The sequence below is a fragment of the Molossus molossus genome, unplaced genomic scaffold (assembly GCF_014108415.1).
Source record: "Molossus molossus isolate mMolMol1 unplaced genomic scaffold, mMolMol1.p scaffold_m16_p_2, whole genome shotgun sequence".
In the NCBI taxonomy this organism is placed as follows: domain Eukaryota; kingdom Metazoa; phylum Chordata; class Mammalia; order Chiroptera; family Molossidae; genus Molossus; species Molossus molossus.
The window spans coordinates 47,594,038-47,615,318 of NW_023425355.1; the positions used below are offsets into that span (position 1 = coordinate 47,594,038).

General features: G+C 35.9%; 1 protein-coding gene across 4 annotated transcripts in view; it reads right to left on the bottom strand.

Moving 5' to 3' along the window:
* The window catches only part of KLHL13 (kelch like family member 13), a 308,520-nt gene that overhangs the window by 129,007 nt on the left and 158,232 nt on the right, over nucleotides 1–21,281 (bottom strand). Inside the window, exons 1-2 of one of the 4 annotated variants that reach the window (XM_036270592.1) lie at nucleotides 11,299–11,388; nucleotides 9,231–9,296 (exon numbers count right to left, since the gene is read on the bottom strand). The exons of 2 other annotated variants lie outside the window; for them this stretch is intronic. In XM_036270592.1, the coding sequence (XP_036126485.1) occupies nucleotides 9,231–9,296; nucleotides 11,299–11,339 (107 nt within the window). In that variant the 5' untranslated portion in view covers nucleotides 11,340–11,388. Of the gene's footprint in view, nucleotides 1–9,230; nucleotides 9,297–11,298; nucleotides 11,389–21,281 lie in introns of those variants that run through there. One more of the 4 variants, XM_036270591.1, reaches the window with a different exon arrangement.

The window sequence follows — 21,281 nt, forward strand, 5'->3', positions numbered from 1 at the left end:
TATTTGTCTGCAATAGCAGTAGCGGTGGTGGAAACCAATGATTTTTAAATATGAACTATTTACATACCTGAATTTCATGACCATTTTTAAATTTAAAAATGCAATTTAAAGATAATTTATCATGATCAAATAGAAATAATGTCCTCAGTGCTCCAATAAGAGGCCACACTGTTACAACACCCTGTGCTCCAGTCTTGCTACTTCATCAGCTTGAGATGCCCTCCCCAAATTCCTGCTCTTCCTTCAAGAAGGAATCCCTGAATCTTTCTGTCTTCTTTATTGAGCACCATTCCTGGCACATTGGAAAGCACTTAGTTGATCATTGTGGAGTAAATTGAAAATGCAGTTTTTAAGCAGAGGAGTGATTAATTAAGAATTGTGTTGACAAAAAGATATTTCTTGGAAGGTGTTTTTTAAATGCTATTATTGACTCTGCTATTACTAAATGCAGAGTTCAGGTAAAAGGAATATTCTTCTGTTAATTTGTTTATTGTAGGCTATAAATCCTTAAAATAAAAAATTAAATATACACATTATGTTGTTAAAAATAAGTGTGTGCTGCCCTGGCTGGTTTGGCTTAGCGGTTAGAGCATCAGCTTGTGAACCAGAGTCCCTGGTTCAGTTCCTGCTAGGGGCACATACCTCAGTTGCAGTTTGTCCCCGGCCCCGGTTGGGGTCATGTGGGTGGCAACCACTCTATGTGTTTCTCTCACATCTATGTTTCTCTCTTTCTTCCTCCCTCTCTCCCTCCCACTCTACCTGAAGATAAATGCAACAATGTCCTCGGGTGAGGATAAAAATATATAAAAAGTGTGTGCTGAGAAAAATGACCCAGAATACATGTTTTCTTAAATGAAATAAATATGTCACTGGAGTGATGATGGGTTGTCCTAATGAAAAATTTCTGATCTTGTCTCAAATAATAATTTTATCTACTTTGGTGTGTCTCAGCAACTTCCTAAGAACCTGCTTAATTACCTTGGGTAAATAAATATACAAACCATTGTTATATTTTCTGAAGTTTTTGTACATTAAATCTGCAAAACTATCAAAATAAAAAGTAATTTATCCACTCTTCTATTGATGGACACTTGGGCTGTTTCCAGATCTTAGCTATTGTAAATAGTGCTGCTATGAACATAGGGGTACATATATTCCTTCTGACTGGTGTTTCAGGCTTCTTAGGATATATTTCTAGAAGTGGATCACTGGGTCAAACGGCAGTTCAATTATTAATTTTTTGAGGTAACACCATAGTGTTTTCCATACTGGCTGCACCAGTCTGCATTCCCACCAGTAGTGTACTAGAGTTCCCTTTTCTCCACACCCTCGCCAGCTTTTGTTGTTATTTTTAATTTTGTTCTTTATTTACTTTAAAAAGAGAAGAAGGAAGAGGGAGAGAAAGATAGAAACATCAATGAGAGAGAACATCGACTGGCCGCCACCTGCATGCCCCCTACTGGAGATTTGGCCCATCACCTGGGCATGTGCCCTGACCAGGAATCAAACTGTTGATCTCCCGGTGCATGGGTTGACGCTCAACCACTGAGTCACACCAGCCGGGCAGCACTTGTTGTTTGATGATTTGTTGATGGCAGTCATTTAGCAGTTGTGAGGTGATACCTCACAGTTGTTTTAATTTGCATTTCTGTCATGATTAGTGATGTTGAACATTTCTTCATATGTCTCTCAGCCATTGTATGTCTTGTTTGGAGAGGTGTCTGTTTAGGTCCTCTGCCCATTTTTTAATTGGATTCTTTGTCTTCCTTTTGTTGAGCTGTATAAGTACACTATATATTTTGGAAATTATGTTGTCCCATACAGTGGGTTCCATTTCCATTTTGATGCTTGTTTCTTTTGCTGTGCAGAAGCTTCTTGTTTGATGGAGTCCCATGTATTAATTTGTTCCTTTTTTCTCTTGCCTTAGGCATTGTATCAGTGAAAATTCTGCTGCGTGTGATGTCTGAAATTTTGTTGCCTACATTTTCTTCTAGGATTTTTATGGATTCATGAGTCACATTTAAGTCTTTTATCCATTTTGAGTTTATTGTTGTGTATGGTGTAAGTTGGTGTCCTAGCTTCATTTTTTTACAGGTAGCTGTCCAATTTTCCCAACACCATTTATTGAAGAGACTGTCTTGACTCCACTGTATGCTCTTGCCACCTTTGTCAAATATTAATTGAGCATATTGTCTTGGGTCCATTTCTGGGTTCTCTCTTCTGTTCCATTGATCTATCTGCCTGTTCTTGTGCCAGTACCAGGCTGTTTTGATTACAGTGGCTTTGTAGTATAAGCTGAAATCTGGTAATGTGATCCCTCCTACTTTGTTCTTCTTTTTCAAGATTGTTGTGGGTATTGAGCATCTTTTTTGGTTCCATATCAACTTTTGGAGTGTTTGTTCTAGTTCTGTGAGGTATGTTTTTTGGTATTTTGATGGGGATTGCATTGAATCTATAGATTGCTTTGGGTAGTATGGACATTTTAATGATATTAAAAATTCCAATCCAAGAACAAGGTATGTGCTTCCACTTTTTTATATCTTCCTCTATTTCTTTTTTCAATGACCTGTGGTTTTCTGTGAATAGGTCCTTTATTTCTTTGGTTAAGTTTATTCCTAAGTATCTTAATTTTTTTGCTGCGATGATAAATGAGATTTTTGTTTAGTTTCTCTTTCTGTGTGTTCATTATTGGTCTATAAAAATGCCAGTGATTTATGGATGTTGATTTTGCATCCTGCTACTTTGCCAAATTCATTTATTAAATCTATTTTTTGATGGTCTTTAGGGTTTTCTATGTACAATATCATGTCATCTGTGAATAAAAAGCTATTGTACATATACATAATGGAATACCATGCAGCTATAAGAAAGAAAGATCTCTTATCCTTTGAGATGACATGGAGGGAGCTGTAGAGTATTATACTAAGCAAAATAAGCCAGGTAGAGAAAGACAAGTATCACATGATCTCACTTATTTGTGGAATATAATGAACAAAATAAGGTGGTGAACAAAATAGACCCAGAGATATAGAAGCAGAGTTCAGATTGACAAACTTCAGAGGAGGAGGGCTGGGGAGAGGAAAGAGATAAACCAAACAACTTATGCATATTAGTATAATCAGTGGACATAGACAACAATGCTGGGAGGGAGAGTGGGGATGAGAGGAGGGTGTCAATGGGGGAAAAAAGGAGAAATATGTGTAACAAAAATAAATTATTTTTTAAAGTCATTTAAATTGTATAGTTTTCCTGATAGAAAAGTTAAGAATATGGCTCTACTAACTAAAAACTACATTAATATATACCTTTTCAAATAGTTTTATGGTTTTGTTTTAATTTTGGTGGCAACAGATATAAAAACAAAACTACAGAAGTTACATGAAGACAAATTAAGATTCTCATATTGCTTACTACATTGTCTTCATGTAACTTATGTAGTAAGCAATATGAGAATCTTAATTTTTGTATATCCTGAACTATTTTGATATGTGTAAGCAATTTCTAATAGTATTTTTCTGTAATGGTTGAAAAACTTCTCAATAATAAGCACATCCCATACCCAATTACAAAAGGCATGCCAATTACAGAAAGTTATCATTTGTTATATTCTGCATTCTTTCAGAAATACTTATATAAAAATCTGAGTTACCAAAAGACCTTTATAATAATATATGACATTCCCTTCATAATTCCAATTAAAATAAAATCATGTTATTATTTTTTAAATTATATTTATATCCTTTTATCCAAAGAGGAATTATACCATTCATATCTGCACCATAAATGTTATAGCTAAAATTAGATTGAGAGGATTATCTAGTTTTCCCATCTTTCTGCCTGAGTATTTGTAAATCTTAGTTTCAAATATTATAGAACAATCACAATAATGTTTTGCTAACCAGAACTAAATACGTTCATAGAAAACTAATCCCAATGATTCATTAAGATAACACAACACTAAACTTTCCATGAAAAGGGGTCCTTTATATATTTAATTGCTTTCATTTTGTTTTTACCACTTCCCAAGGCTAACCATTAAAACTTTGAATTTCCCATAGAAACTACTGTTGACTAAACATAAAAGGTTTCAACTATATAATGAATGAAAAAAAATCTTAAACTCCTCTGAAGACTCAACTTCAAACTTGAACCCTGTGATCCAATGACATAACATGAGACTCAACAGTTTTCATAGTTTATAGTCACAGTATTTTCCTACTATGGTGATATCCAAGAGATTAGGAATCAATCCAGTACTTCTATTTTCATGACTATTTTGAGATTCTTCTCATTTTCTAATTTAGAATTCTTCTCTTCATGATTTTAAGTTATAAAGATTTTTTCTTAAAAAAGTGTGAGTATAGAAATAGTTATACTGAAACGTCAAATATATGGTGGCAAGTCTAAATTATAGAAGCTAGCCGAAAAGTGTATAATTTCAAATTGCTCTGACTGAAAACATATTTAGCAATTCAGTGATAATCTGTGTTCTAAGACATCATTTACTTTAGTTTGTAATACAATAAAAAATAAAGGAAAAAGTGGTCACCAGTTCGATTCACGTTCAGGGTACATGCCCAGGTTGTAGGCCCAATCCCCAGTAGGGGGCATGCAGGAGGTGACCAGTGGATGTCCTACCTCATCAATGTTTCTATCTCTCTCTCCCTCTCCCTTCCTCTCTTTAAAAATCAATAAAGTAAAAAAAAATCCAGTTCACCTTCTAGGCTGACCCTAGGTTTAAGCTAGATGCGATTTAAGTTTGGGTTTCCTGACTGCCTTTTTAATTCTACTTCAACCAGTAAGTTCAGAAGCAACCCACTTTATTTATTTATTTATTTATTTTGCTTTTTATTTTATTTTTTTTATTTATTTTTTATTTTTTTATTTTTTTTATTGATTAATTTTTGTTACAGATGATTCTCCTTTTTTCCCCCACTGATTCCCCCCTCCCTCTACCCTCCCTGCCCCTTCCCCAGATTGTTGTCCATGTACACTGTTCATGAATACATGCGTATAAGTTCTGTGGTTCATCCCTCCCCCACCTCCCCACTCCTTAGGGGATTGTCAGTCTGTACCCTGCTTCCGCGTCTCTGGGACTACCCCATTCCTCAAACTGTTATGTTCATTATATTCCACAAATAAGTGAGATCATATGAAATTTGTTTTTTTCTGTTTGGCTTGTTTCATTTAGGATGATACTTTCCATCAATGTAGTCTCAAAGGATAAGAGATCTTTCTTTCTTACCGCTGCATAGTACTCCATTGTGTATATGTACCACAGCTTTTTGATCCATTCATCTACTGATGGGCACTTGGGCTGTTTCCAGATCTTAGCGATTGTAAATAGTGCTGCTACAAAGATGGGGGTACATATATTCTTTCTGATTGGTGTTTTATGTTTCTTAGGGTATATTCCTAGAAGTGGGATCACTGGGTCAAATGGAAGATCAATTTTTAATTTTTTGAGGTAACACCATATTGTTTTCCATAGTGGCTGCACCAGTCTGCATTCCCACCAGCAGTGTACTAGAGTCCCCTTTTCTCCACACCCTCACCAACACTTGTTGTTTGATGATTTGTTGATGGCGGCCATTCTGATAGGTGTGAGGTGATACCTCATTGTTGTTTTGATTTGCATCTCTCTGATGATCAGTGATGATGAGCATTTCTTCATATGTCTCTTAGCCATTTGTATGTCCTGTTTGGAGAGGTGTCTATTTAGTTCCTCTGCCCAATTTTTAATTGGATTCTTTGTCTTCCTTTTGTGGAGTTGTATGAGCACTCTATATGTATTGGAAATTAACCCCTTATCTGATATATCACTGGCAATTATGCTCTCCCATACAGTGGATAGCCTTTCCGTTTTGATGATTGTATCTTTCGCTGTGCAGAAGCTTTTGAGTTTGATGTAGTCCCATGTGTTCATTTTCTCCTTTGTTTCTATTGCCTTAGGTGATGTGTCAGTAAAAATTCTGCTGCGTATGATGTCTGAGATTTTGTTGCCCACCGTCTCCTCTAGGATTTTTATGGATTCCTGAGTTACATTTAAGTCTTTTTATCCATTTTGAGTTTATTTTGGTGTAGGGTGTAAGTTGATGGTCTAGTTTCATTTTTCTGCAAGTAGCTGTCCAATTTTCCCAGCACCATTTATTAAAGAGGCTGTCTTTACTCCACTGTATGCTCTTGTCACCTTTGTCAAATATTAATTGAGCATATTGCCTTGGGTCCATTTCTGGGTTCTCTATTCTGTTCCACTGGTCTATATACCTGTTCTTTTCCAGTACCAGGCTGTTTTGATTACAGTGGCTTTGTAGTATAACCTAAAATCTGGTATTGTGATCCCTCCAACTTTGTTCTTCCTTTTCAAGATTGCTGTGGCTATTCGAGGCCTTTTTTGGTTCCATATGAACTTTTGAAGTAATTGTTCTAATTCTGTGAAGTATGCCGTTGGTATTTTGATGGGGAATGCATTGAATCTATATATTACTTTGGGTAATATGAACATTTTAATGATGTTAATTCTCCCAATCCATGAACAGGGTATGTGCTTCCACTTTTTTATATCTTGCTCTATTTCTTTTTTCAAAGACCTGTAGTTTTCTGCGAATAGGTCCTTTATTTCTTTGGTTAAGTTTATTCCTAGGTATCTTAATTTTTTTTGCCTCAGTGGTAAATGGGATTGTTTGCTTAGTTTCTCTTTCTGTGAGTTCATCATTGGTGTATAAGAATGCCATCGATTTCTTGACGTTAATTTTGTATCCTGCTACTTTGCCAAATTCATTTATTAAGTCTAGTAAACTTTTGGTGGAGTCTTTGGGATTTTCTATGTACAGTATCATGTCATCTGCAAATAATGACAATTTCACTTCCTCCTTTCCAATTTGGATCCCTTTTATTTTTTCTTCCTGTCTGATTGCTGTGGCCAAGACTTCCTGTACTATGTTAAATAGGAGTGGCGAAAGTGGGCATCCTTGCCTTGTTCCTCTTCTTAAGGGAAATGCTTTTAGTTTTTGCCCATTGAGTATGATGTTGGCTGTAGGTCTTTCATATATGGCTTTTATTATGTCTAGATATGATCCCTCTATTCCCACACTGCTGAGAGTTTTTATCAGAAATGGATGCTGGATTTTGTCGAAGGCTTTTTCAGCATCTATTGATATGATCATGTGGTTTTTATTCTTCATTTTATTTATGTGGTGTATCACATTTATGGATTAGAAGCAACCCACTTTATGTCTTCAAAATCAAACATATGTTTTAAATAATCAGTTGTTTCTCATGGAATTCTGAAGCTACATAACACAAGTAAAATACACCTTCCCTTTAGCTAACATAATTCATTCATTCCTTATTCAGCTAAATCTAAATCAGAGATGATGTTGAACATTTTCATAAGTCTTCCAACATAGTGTCAGACCATTTTGTTTAAATTCCTATAATACTGTTCATTCACTAAATGAAAATATCTATGTTTGGGAGTTTCCAGAATTACCAATTTTTGAGATTCAGATTTGAAAGCACAGGTCAACATAAATTGTATCCCAAAAAGGGTGAAGAGGCAGGCAGAATCAAGCTTAAACTAATACTCTAATCAGGGAACAAGCATTAGCAAATTGATTAATTAGGACCATTTTTTTTATATCTGTCGACTAAAACGCATTTGCTTAACCTGAGACCTCCAGTATAGTAGCCTTTACTGACAAAGTAAGGTAGACTCCTTGAACTTGACATTACCAAAGTCAATCAACTCTCTATGCCTAGCTCAATATGTGTAGAGAAGATGTGCATGTTGAATTAGTTCAATCATCAGTAAGTACTGAGAACTTACGACTTTGCTAGATGTTACAAGTACACAGTGTTCCCTGGCCACAAATCCCTTACAACCTAATCACATATGAAACACAAGTGAGCATACATACATTACCACAGTAAGCCTTAACCACCCAGCATCCTAGATACCATAATATTCTAGCCAATTTTTAAAATATTAATTTAAATTTAAAACTGGCATTAGTTAATTTAAAATATCAGAAGTCATTTATTTTTCACCTTTTGGTAGAAATCTTTCTTCCCTTTACCTTCTTCAAGTATAAAATGGACAAAACGTTTTAAAATATCTCATAGTGACCATAATGTACAACCGCTATCATGCCTCAGATGTAGATATAGCAATGCACAAGTAATATCTGTTATTCCTCATCCTTGCCTGACTCCTGCCCCCGTATGCTTTGACATGGAATATGGATGCTACCAAGAGAAAGTGGGTCATTTCTTTATACTCCAATATATAAACCAAGAAAAACATCCTATACCTTGAATGCAGATGCTCTCAAACTGAAGTATGTATAAGAATCTCGTAAGGTGAATATTTAATATGTAGAAGTCTATAGAAGTCTGGAGGTGGGGCCCAACAGTATGCATTTTAAACAAGTACGCCAACTGATTTTCATGCCTAGTCCACTAAATTTGGAGGAACACTGCTTTAAAGTCAAGGTCGTTAACCCCCCCTCAAGATAACCCCAACTATAGTCGGATTCTGTTTTCTTTCTCAGTCCCTGGCCTTCCTCACCATATCAGCATTGGCTGCTCACCACTAGTTGTCAGTTTGCACTGTCCACAGCCATTATCTTGCCCTCCCACACTCCAGATCCTTTCAGGTCTGTGAGACTCTGAAAACAAGGTCTCTATCTGGCTGACAGATAGGCACAGAGGCAGACAGACAGGTAGGTGCAAAGTGGGAAATTGTGAAGTACAGCAATTAGGAGACAAAGGTAGTTGCAATTATAATGATGTGCAATATACATTGAAAAGTTAAAAATTTGTTTCAAACTTTTTTGATGATGAAGGATGCAGAAGAGGACAGAGCTAGGCACCTGTGGTCTGGCTACAGCTCTGCCACTAACTAGCTTTGTGACTTCCAGTGTTATCTTTCCTCATCCCTAAAATAGAGAAGCTGCAACTTTCCTTGCCAGACTCCCAGCAATGTTATGAAAACCAATTGAACTTGTATTTGTGAATGCACATTGAAAAATTCAAAACATGGTACAATGACATGTGGTGCTTTTTAACAAAATAATTTGTCATATTTTGTCTTAATAAGCACAGTACCCTAGGCATTATTGAAAGTTTTCTTGATGACTGAATGTCTTCTAGTATCTCAGGGTCTTTTTTGTGAAAATAAATTCTCATTGGCAAAAAGGTAAAAGGAAAATGCAGACCCTTGGACATACCCTGAAGTTGATTTTTTGAATATATCCTTGAAATCGGCTTGTTTTAAAGACAATTGTCTCCGTCTCCTGAAAGTGGAGTGCAAAAAAAAAAAAAAAAAAAAAAAAATCTGGTTAATAGTGGCTATATTGTATTTTGTTTACATTTTTCAAAACATGCTCTGCAAATATTTTAGCTGTAAATTAATAAGCCATGCTTATAAATCCTAAACAGTTAAGACCACACAGAACCATGAAAAATATCTAAATTAACATTTTTAAAATCTTAACTAAAAAGCCTTAAGATTCTATTTGGTTTTAGAAGCTCTCTCCATGTTTTAGAAAGTCTGGCATAAAGATTGACATTAAATACAACATTTATTGGCAAGTGATCTAAAAGATTAAACTAGCCAAATTTGGACACAAGGAAATACTTTCCAAGTAAATATATACTCAGCCTTGGAACGCTTTGCCATTTTCTAGTTTCATAAGCCCAAAGTTCAATTCTTTGCTAATATACTGTTTTTCCATAAAAACTTGAACGCAAATGACACACATTACAAGCTTTCAGAGAATAAATGGCTAATCTTCTTCCTGGTTCATTTACTACCAATTTTTCTTATTTTCATACTGCTTGTAATTAATAAAAACATATAAATAGATGTACTGTCTCCAAACAGAAGATTTTATTTTTGTGAAGTTCTGTTATATATCTGTCTCCTTTGGGCTAATACAAAAGACAACAGTGAACATACTTCTGGTACTGCCTCAGGAATTCAGTTTTAAAAATAGAGACTGCTACAGAAACATTGCAGTATATGCAGTCAACGCTCTTAAAAATTAAAGGAAGCTGGTAGGTGTTTGAGGAGTTCTAACACAAAATTGAATTTATTTACATTTATTTCATTTATGTTGTTTTTAGCTTATAGAAGGTAAACATTACTAAGCAATACTCATATCTAACTTTGAATTAAAAATATGCAGTTCAGGCTTTTTTTCTGGGTCATCTCACAAAGCACTATTGCATTATTAAAGTCACAACTAAATCAAAGTCATAGCCTAATAGTCTCTTTAAAAAGACCTTGGCAGCCCTGGCCGGTTTGGCTCAGCGGTTAGAGCGTCGGCCTGTGGTCCTGAGAGACCAGGGTTCGGTTCCCGCTAAGGGCGCGTACCTCGGTTGCAGTTTGTCCCCGGCCCTGGTCGGTTGTGCGGGTGGCAGCCACTCGATGTGTTCCTTTCACATCGATGTTTCTCTCTCTCTCTCTGTTCCTCTCTCTCCCTCCCACTCTACCTGAACAAAGAATGGAAAAATGTCCTCGGGTGAGGATAATAAATAAATAAATAAATAAATAAATAAATAAATAAATAAATAAAAATAAAAAGACCTTGGCAGAGAACTTATTCAAAATGTTATCTTAAATCTAATGACTTATGCAAAAAGTAGGTAGCAAGTATTTTACTTATTTTTTAAAATGGTAAATTCAAAACAGCATCTCCTTAATGAAAATACTATTTAAAGTCTACTTTTAAAATATTATACACATAAAAGTTATATTTTGAATCATAAAAAGCTACAAAAGGTTAAATTCATATTTGTCATGTTTTAACATCAAACATCACCAAGCAAATAACAAATATATATTTGGCTTAAAAATACATTAAAGTATCTTTAAATATAGCTTATTTTATGTTTTTATTAATATTATACCTTTAAGAAGAATCTGGTGTGCCACCATCTGGTGACTGAATGAAATTATGTATCTACACAAGTCATTATCCTTTATTTTAACTTTTAAAATACACACACACACACACACACACACACACATATTTCTAAACTTGTATTACATTTAAGCTATATAAATAAATCTATAGCACAGCCTGAAATAAAGTAAAATTCTTAGTTTTTAAAATTCAAGCTTTATATATGCTTCCTATGATTTTTTCATGGTTACCAATATGTCTCCTGAATTCTACAACACATATAAAATTGATTTTTGTACACCACTTCACAGACACACATGAAAACAACGAATTGCTGTTTTAATAAATAAGTAACAGCAATAAATAAAGGGAAAGAAAGGTCTCTTACCAATAAGCCCATTTTTCTCTTAAGGTTTGAACTCTCATCATTTGTCATGTTCTTATAGATCCCTCTCTCATCAAATTCTCTGGAGTTTTAAAGTTGAGAGCTGTGATGCACAGCTAGGCTCTGCTACATAATAGCGCACCCCAGTGCATCTTCCTGGTATAAGACTTCAGTTGTAGTTCCCAAAAGCAGAAACAGGTTTTATATATTCAAAAACCTATGTACTGTACACCTTCCTTTGATAGGAAATTTTAGTCTGTGTGGTTGAACTATTTATATTTCATATCTTAACTCTTGATCAGATATGAAGATCAGAACCACAAGAATCTTGAGCTTAACTCCACAATGGTGAAGGAGAACAGTGTTCATTTTCAGAGCAGAGGTAGGGTGAGGCAAATACTAACACCAGGAGGTCTGACTTAGAAAAATACATGTTTACCTGAAAGTAACCTTAAATCTTTATTATCTTTAAGTCTTCTTTCTCTAGTGCCCCTAGTAGCTAGTCATTAAGTGCTATCCTTTATTCTTTATTTTCTAGGAATCTACCCCCTACTGTTTCTTTGTTTGCTTTTTAACAAATGAGCTACTTCAAAAAATATCTATAACTGGTCTCCCCGCATCTCCTATCTTCAATCTATCAATCACATTACTTTTAGATTACTCTCTTAATGATATGGACTTTAAGAATAAGACACAACCCCTCGCTCTCAGGAAGCTCCTAGTTGAATGAGAAAACAGACATGTACTCAGACATGTACAGCACAAATATGGTGTAGAAGCTTTAGTAGAGATTTGAGGGATTACAACATGCTGGAGGGATCAGGAAAGTCTTCAGTATGACTGGAAGGAGTTTAGAGTACATAGTGTTGAGATGGTGAATTTTAAGGTATACAGAAGAAGACCTTACATGCTAGTAAAGGTTTGGGTTTTATCCTATTTGCTGTGAGAAGTCAGTTGTTGAATAAATGGATCACTCAAGGAATTAATCAAGCAACTATACCCAGCACTAAGAACTCACTACAAGCCGGATAATCTATTCTTCCAATTAATTCACTGTCTAGTATCCCCTAAAACCAACTTTCCATTCTATACCTCTTGATCTTAGCCAAAAAGCAGAGACGTGATCTATTCTATATTGCAAGGCTTGCTTTGTTCTTTCTCATCTTTGCTCCAGAGGTCCTCCTACATGAAATCTCACTTTTCTAAGCTCAACTCATCCCTCAAAATCCAGCTCAAATTTCATTCTTTTTTGTGATTTATTCCATTGTAATTTGAGTCCAGAGTTGTTGGTTTTTTTTTTCACTTTTCTTTTTTTCTTTTTTTTTTATTGATTAATTTTTGTTACAAATGATTCTCCTTTTTCCCCCCACTGATTCCCCCCTCCCCCTTCCCTCCCTGCCCCTTCCCCAGATTGTTGTCCATGTCCACTGTTCATGCATACATGCATATAAGTTCTGTGGTTCATCCCTCTCTCACCTCCCCACTCCTTAGGGGATTGTCCTCAAACTGTTATGTTCATTATATTCCACAAATCAGTGAGATCATATGAAATTTGTCTTTCTCTGTTTGGCTTGTTTCACTTAGGATGATACTTTCCAGGTCCCTCCATGTAGTCTCAAAGGATAAGAGATCTTTCTTTCTTACCGCTGCGTAGTACTCCATTGTGTATATGTACCACAGCTTTTTAATCCATTCGTCTACTGATGGGCACTTGGGCTGTTTCCAGATCTTAGCGATTGTAAATAGTGCTGCTACAAAGATGGGGGTACATATATTCTTTCTGATTGGTGTTTTATGCTTCGTAGGGTATATTCCTAGAAGTGGGATCACTGGGTCAAATGGAAGATCAATTTTTAATTTTTTGAGGTGACACCATGAGTCCAGAGTTTTTTAATGTTCCTTCATTAAACCATTAATTATTCCTAATGTTTGACACACAGTGTTCAAGAAAAAATTTTGGCCCTTGGCCTATACAGTGAAGTAAGACTCATCGATACTAAGATGATACTAAGGCAAAATGCAACCTGAGGGCAAGTGGCCTAAGAAAGCACACCTCCCCAAACTTCGAAGTACACACTAATCTCAGTAACTTCCTTCACCAATTCTCAAGTGTGAAAAAGAAAGGATATGAATTGTGAAAAGAACCGAGTCTGTATTAGTCAGCAACTCTGCATTACTATGCAACATCACTGGCTGTATACATCACAACTCTGGTTTGAAAATTCCAGAGATATGATGAGAAAGGGATACCAACAAAATAGCAGTAGCTATGGGGGTATGGGACTGTGACTGTGTTTTACTACTTGCAGTAAACCAAGATAGTTCACCTGGAGGGGCATACAAGAAACACAAAGAATTCATGAAGACCACAGAAAGAAATGGGGGAGTGAGAATAGGGGACTGGACCCAGAAGGTTTAGAATCTCATAATGAATTGTGCAGGTTCAGAATGACTCACCTGAAGATGTGACTTAGTGCTGTGCAGATTATTTTGAACTGAGACCCTGCTGGCTGAAGAGAAATGTCTGCTCTTTCTTTGACTATCTAGAAGAATTTAAATTAGGACCCTGGTTCATATTAAGAGTTATCATGAGAAATGACTTTTTACCTATCTTATGGCAGGACAAACTTCTAATTACTGAACATATGCTCTCCCTGTAATTACCTTCTGAAGCCCTAAGGTGCATCACCACATCCCTAACTCAAATGTCTTAAATACCTCAATTCCCCTTTGTGTCTCTGACTCTCTCATGTATGTAGAGTTACATACATATGTATGTATTAAATTTAATCATTTTCTCTCACTAACTTGTCTCTTGTCTATTTTATTATTAGGCCAGCCAGAAAAACCTTGAGGGTAGAGGAAAGTTTGCTCCTCCCCCATAGTATTAAGGGAGAAAATCCAAGCATAAGAAGGGGATGTGTTTAAAGGGGGGGGGGGGGATAATGGTGTTATCTGGGACATTAATCCAGAGAAACATGTCTTAGGATATAAATATTTCTTGTTCTCTCCCTGTGGAACCACACCCCATTATGCTCAGTGTCAAATAACCAGACAAGCTTTCTGTGGTGTTGGCATTTAGCATTCAGCTTTGTCTCATCCTTTTTATGCATGCATAATCTCTAAGATTTATGCAATGATGGAAAACAACAACAACAACATGGTGCTGTCTTTTATACAGACAATTAAAAAATATTTTCATCACCCTGGCTGGTTTGGCTCAGAGGTTGGAGCGTAAACCTGTGGATCAAAGAGTGGTGGGTTCGATTCCAGTCAGGAGCACATGCCTTGGTTGCGGTTCGATCCTTGGCCCTTTTCGGGGTCATGAGTGAGGCAGCCAATTCATGTGTCTCTCACACATCTCTCTCTCTCTCTCTCTCTCTCTCTCTCTCTCTCTCTCTCTCTTTCTTTCTCTTTCATCTCTCTCTCTCTCTCTTTCTCTTCCTCCCTCTCTCCCTCCCTCCCTCCCCACCACTCTGTCTTAAAATCAATGGAAAAATATCCTTGGGTGAGGATTAAAAAATATATTTTTTCATCTATTCAACCACTTAATGTTAAAGTGGGTTAAGAGGATTCTGCCAATAATTTTAAGACACCATTAATGCTAGCAAATATTCTCTCAATGACTTAAAAATGTCCCAGATAAAAGCTGTCTACACCTTCCTTCTTGTTTATTGAGTGCAAAAATTGACCACTTTTCTTTCCACTAACGTGTAAGTATAATGTTCAAATGCAAAAGAAAAAAGAAAAAGAAGAATGTAATTTTGGATATGTCCCAGGCTTTTCTTAAGATATCTTCAAAAAAGGGCAGTACTTAGGGGACATAAAAATTATTTAATCTGCTGAATCTTTAGAAGAATGTTTCTAAGCTATGTATCAATAGTACCATAGATTTTTATAACAAAGAGAAAATAAACCATACTATTTCCTCATTTACATTTGTGGGAAACAGAATAATTGCCAGAGTATTACCCTGAGGCTGGCAGGGGAAAAAAAAGCAATAATTGTTTTGTATTATACTTTCAATGAGAATAGGTATTTTATCCAACTAGAAGCTGTAAAAGGACAAAAGATGGGAATAACTACCTCCTGGTAGTCCACAGTAAGTCTCATTTTATTAGCTATTTTGATGATAGAGTTTATATTAATCTAGTATAAATAATTCATTTGTATTCCATGTAAAATACCATCATCATGTTATCTCATCCAAAGTACTCTTCTCCTTTCTTCTGGTGTATATAAGATGGCTCAGAACACGGTGAGTTAAGTGGTTTATAGAGTTCTCTATCATGTGAAAATATCCTTGGATGACAAATTTTGAGAAACATAGATCTAAAGAAGGGTTACTCAGGGGTATTTATATTGGGTGCAATAGCTCATATTCCTACATCCCAGAAGTTCATATTTCAGGTGAATTATCAGATTCCAGTAGTATTTCCAGTCAATCTAATGAAAAAGATGGGGTGAAAGAGAAGAAAATGAATTGAAGTGGTTTTTCCTGTTACTAGTAACTGCCTATACTGTCATTGGATTAGGAAAAATGGCAAAGGAAGTAGAAAGCCACACTTGCATAACCTCTCATTCCTATTTGAACGAATCATAACCTTCTTACACAGCCCTAAAATGTAACAAAACTCAGGTCATACCACTATAAGGTAAAACAAATGATTGAGGGTAATTCATGAGTAATTCAAATTACCTAATAGATATCAAGTATTCAAGGTTTACTATAAAATATATGAATTCGCCCTGGCTGGTTTGGCTCAGTGGTTAGAGCGTTGGCCAGCGGTCCAGAGAGAAAGGGGTTCGGTTCCCACTGAGGGTGCGTACCTCGGTTGCAGTTTGTCCCCGACCCTGGTTGGGTTGTGCAGGTGGCAACCACTTGATGTGTCCCTTTCACATCGATGTTTCTCTCTCTCTCTCTTCCTCTCCTTCCCACTCTATCTGAACAAAAAATGAAAAAAATGTCCTCAGGTGAGAATTATATATATATATAAAATACATATATAGGAATTCATAAGTCTTCTTTAATGCATTACTATTAAATAGTTATAGTGAGACTCTGAAAGTCTGGACCTAATATACACATGATAGACCATTGAGAAGGAAATTTTGTCGTGTAAATTTGAAAACACAGAAATAATCAAAATGACATTCTACAAATAGAAGGGCAGACATATGGAGTTAATGAAAAAGTTAGAATATTTCTATTTGTCAATTATTTTCCATCTAATTTTCCAATCCAGATACTCCTCAAAGTACTTTACTTGTTTTAAATGTCAGGTGATAGCCTCAGCCAGCAGAACTCCAAGTAAAAAAGTTTATTATATCTTTCAGTTTTAAGAGTCTCCTTTTTATTTTTACCCAACCCTGAAGTAGGTAATGCAGTACTCATATTCCCATTTTACTAGTGAAAAATAAAGTTATTAAATGATTTGGCTCAAGTGACACAGCTGTTGAGAGAACTCGAAAACAATGATCCAGGCCTCCTAACATCTAATTTGGTGTTCATTAGTCACCTCTACATTGTATTAATATATATTTTAGGGGGCAAAAACACAAATATGATTCTTAAATACTACCAAAAAGAGAAAAAAAAAAGTAAAGGTATTTTTACACTGATCCTGAGGAAGTAAAAGGCCAGAGGAATGAAGGAATAGGTTATGAAAGACATGGAATGCTAAATGATTAAAGTTGCAGAACAAGCAACCTATACCTAGATCAGATATACCTCCCTAATGCCAATTTACAGAGCTCTTGTCTGTTCATACCTGTGCCCAAGCATATCTCCTTCCATGAAACCATCTTTTACATACCTTAGCAAACTCTGGTGCTAGGTTTTTGAAACTCGCATGGCACTTTAAATACTGTAGCTTTTGTCACTTTGGATTATAATTGTTTCTATAAACTACAAACTAAACTATAAACTTCTGAGAGCTGCAGTTGGGTGTCCCTTATGTTTTATTATACCTAACTCCATGCCTGTCACAAGTCAATAGAGGTAGATTCTGTCCTCCAAGACTAAGAACAGTTTTCAGATGATAATTCAACAAGAAATAATTAAAGGGCCTTATCTTTCCTAAGATAAAATGTGAATGGTAAGAAATAAATAAAAGGTTACAATTACAAAGAGTATACCTAAACGATTCCTTTTGATGTTTGTGTGATAAACCCTTTGTGTGCCTAATAGGGTGCCCAGAATATCAGGTGTACAACTGAGGGGTGAAGTGACTGCTAAGCTAAATTGAGCCAAGAAAAACACTTAGCTGCAATAGGAAGGGAAATGCTAATCATCATTTGTGTAAGTCACAATACTAGAACTGGGAAAGCTAAAAACTGAAGAAACGCATTTCAATAGATTGTCATCACCAAGACCAATTAGCACTGACATATGAAATAGCATTTTCTAAAACCAATTGTTTCTATAAACTGATAATTTCAAAGAGAAAGACAAGTTATCACATGATCTCGCTTATATGTGGAATCTAATGAACAAAATAAACTGATGACTAAAATAGATCCAGAGGCATGGAAAAATGGAACAGACTGATGAATCTCAGAGGGAAGAGGGGTGAGGAGTAGGAAGAAATTAATCAAAGAACTTATATGTAAACATGCATTACCCATGGACACAGAGAATAGGGTGATGAAGGCCTGGGGCTGGGTGGGAACTGGGTGGAGGGGAACAATGGGAGAAAGGGAGAACATCTGTATTACTTTCAACAATAAAGATTAAAAAATAAATAGATAAAAGGATAAAAGCATATTTTTGGACTGTTAGCTCCTTTTAAGTTATTGTAACAGTGATGATGAAAGAGTAAACCATAAAATCCAATTTTAACAATAACTACTCCACTAGATTAAACAACCAAAAAAAAAAAAAAAAATAGTGAATTCAACAAAGCAAGCCATTGCACACCACCAATACCTAGTAACTCAAATGATATGGTAAGCAGTCAAGAGGAAAATACACAAATGAACACAAGGGTCCAATCTAACAAGCCCCTGTAACCTTCAAAATAGAGAAAAATATAGATATTTGACTAAAGACCTACAAATCTTCTGTTCCAATATGAGAATTATAATTTAAGCTTAAGGAAATGTCTCAAATCTCTAGCTCACCTCATTCCCTGGACTCTACCTTCCTATACAGGCAGGGTAGAAATATCAAGGATATTAAATAATGAACAATATAAAGAATAAAAAACAATGGGGTTCCCCATAGGGAAGAACCTATTCACAACAAAGTTTCACATATGAGCAATGGCTAGAGGCTTCTGCAGCTGTGAGGGCTGATGCAGATCTCTAACCACTATCTTCTGGTGTATTCTTGGGTACAGTTAGAAAGGCTACTAGACTTAAATTTTGCTATTGGGACACAGAAACATAGTGTATAAAAGTCCTTGGGTTAGTTGCAAACACAGGAGTCATAAAAAGCCTCTGGTATTCTGGATCCTAAAGAAAAGATTGACTCAGAAACCACAGAGTACAGTCAGATAACCAGGGAGGCAGACACTAACAGTTAAAGGAAGAAATCCCAGTGCAATAAAAATAAATAAATAAATAAATAAATAAATAAATAAATAAATAAACAAACAGTAGCAAAAAAACAGAATTCTGTATGTATTAACCAAGAGTGAATTTAAAACCCCATAATTTCGAATCCAAAATTTAGAAGTAATTATGCTTTCCTTATTGCTTTCATCATGTCAATCTTCTATTCAAAAACCTTCCATGACTCATTTGTGTGAATATATTTGTAGACTCTACTTTCAAGGACCACTCAACCCCAGCACACTTTATTTATTCAACTCTATTTCCCATTATGCTCCATTCCAGATTTACACACACCTAGAAAACACAGAACCCCTTTAACTGGAATTGTCATGGGAGCTATAATTTTTAAAAATGCAGTTCATTATTTCTGTGGATTCAAGAAAAGAATATACAGAAACAATTTGGAGAGAGCAAGATAGAGTAGAAAGGAAAATTAGCAAAGGCTTTCCTTGTTTCAAAATATCTTCTCCTAGAGTGCCAATTCTCTCTCAACAATAAACTTTCTCTCTTTCTCTCTCCCTCTTCCCTCCCTCTCTTTCTTTCTTTCTTTCTTTTTTTACCCAGGACTCTCTGGTCCACCAGCCAATGCTCCAACCGCTGAGCCAAACCGGCCAGGGCTTCCCTCCCTCTCTATCCACCCATCAATCCCCTTCCTCCCATCTCTCCCTCCCTCCCTTCTCATTGTTTGCTCTGTGCTATTGCTAGAAATTCCAGCAATTGCAGGTTCATTTGAGCTAAAAAGAAGCCTGTTAAAACGATAAATACAGCTGCCAAGAGCAGGTGAGTATCAGTTTATTCTCACTTTGGCAAACAGCAAAGAACTGTTGCCCTCAGGGAATGGGGAAGGCTGGTGGTAAGAGTGTGTTTTGGAATCCTTGTAACCTTGGATGAGGTTTTATTTGAAGGAAGTTGGGGATTGGGGGATAAAGAAACTATATCTAGAGATAGAGAGAAGAAAACAGATATAGAAAAGGGTGCAGAAAGGGTCACAGGAGAACAACAAAGCTCAACTTCTTCTACTACTCAGTCTCTTCTAGCCCAGAATCCACCATACCTTTCCTGATGCTCTACTCCATGGAGCTCAAGCTAGTACTGTCCATGGATACAATATTTGGGGCATGGCCAGAAACCTCACCATTCTGTATATGATGTGTCATGTCCGAACAAATTATTTGTAAATAAACCTTTAGAACACTCACCATTATTAGGTTGGGAACTATCTGTATTTTTCAACATATACTTCCTCTTCATCCCACCACCACTCCACCTCCCAGCCTTTCCCCCAAACACAACCTAGTTAAACTGGTCTCTTCTTTGTTTTGGAGATGCTAGATGCTTTTCTTCTGTCATCATCTACATTCAACTCATAAAGCATTCCCTTTGCCTATACTGTGGCCACTCCTCTGTTCATACAAGTTCTGCCTGTCTTAAATTCCAAATCAAGCTCTACCTTTTTGAAACCTAATTTGATTTCTCTAACACTCACTAAATGCCCTCTTTTCTAAACTCTAATAGCAGTTACCACACATAACATAAAATCAATAATTTTTAATTGAACAACTCAGTGGCATACAGTGCATTCCAAATGTTGGGCAGCCACTAACTCAATCTTATCCCAAAATATTGTCATCACCCTGAAATAAAACTCACATCTCTTAAATATTTGCTCTTTATTCTCCTTTCTCCACTGCCACTGGCAACCACAATATACATCCTCTCTATATGAATTTATCTATTTTGATATTTCACATAAATGGAATGATATACTATGTGATCTTTTGTGCCAGGCTTCTTTCACTGAGCATGTATAGTGTTATCAGTACTTCATTCCTGTTTATGGCTAGTTATAACATTGTATGTAAATACCATGGTTTGTTTATCTATATTCATCTATCAATGGACATTTGAGACATTTCCATCTTTTGCCTCTTGTGAACGGCATTACTGTGAAGATATGTGTGCATGTATTTGTTTGACTACCTCTTTTCAGTTATTTGGGGTATATACCTAGGAGAGGAATTTCTGGGTCACATGTTAACTCTATGTTTAACTTTTTGAGGAAGATCTAGAATAGGTTTTATACAGTACTCTTTGTATATTTCAAAATATTTCAAAATTGGAAGGTTTCACATGAGAATATTTCTCCAAACATATGATATATAAGGGAAAAGATTCATTCCATCATGCTCATGAAAATATAAATTTTGATTAATTTTCATTATATTTGTGTAACAGTTTTTTAACAAAAATTGTTTTCTTTATTGATTTGAGGGAGAGAGAGATAGAAACATCATGAGAAAGAAGATCAACTGGCCAGCTCCTGCATGTCCCCCACTGGGGATCTGGCCTATAACCTGGGCATGTGTCCTGACCAAGAATCAAACCGGTGACCTCTTTGTGCATGGGTCAATGCACAACCACTGAGCCAC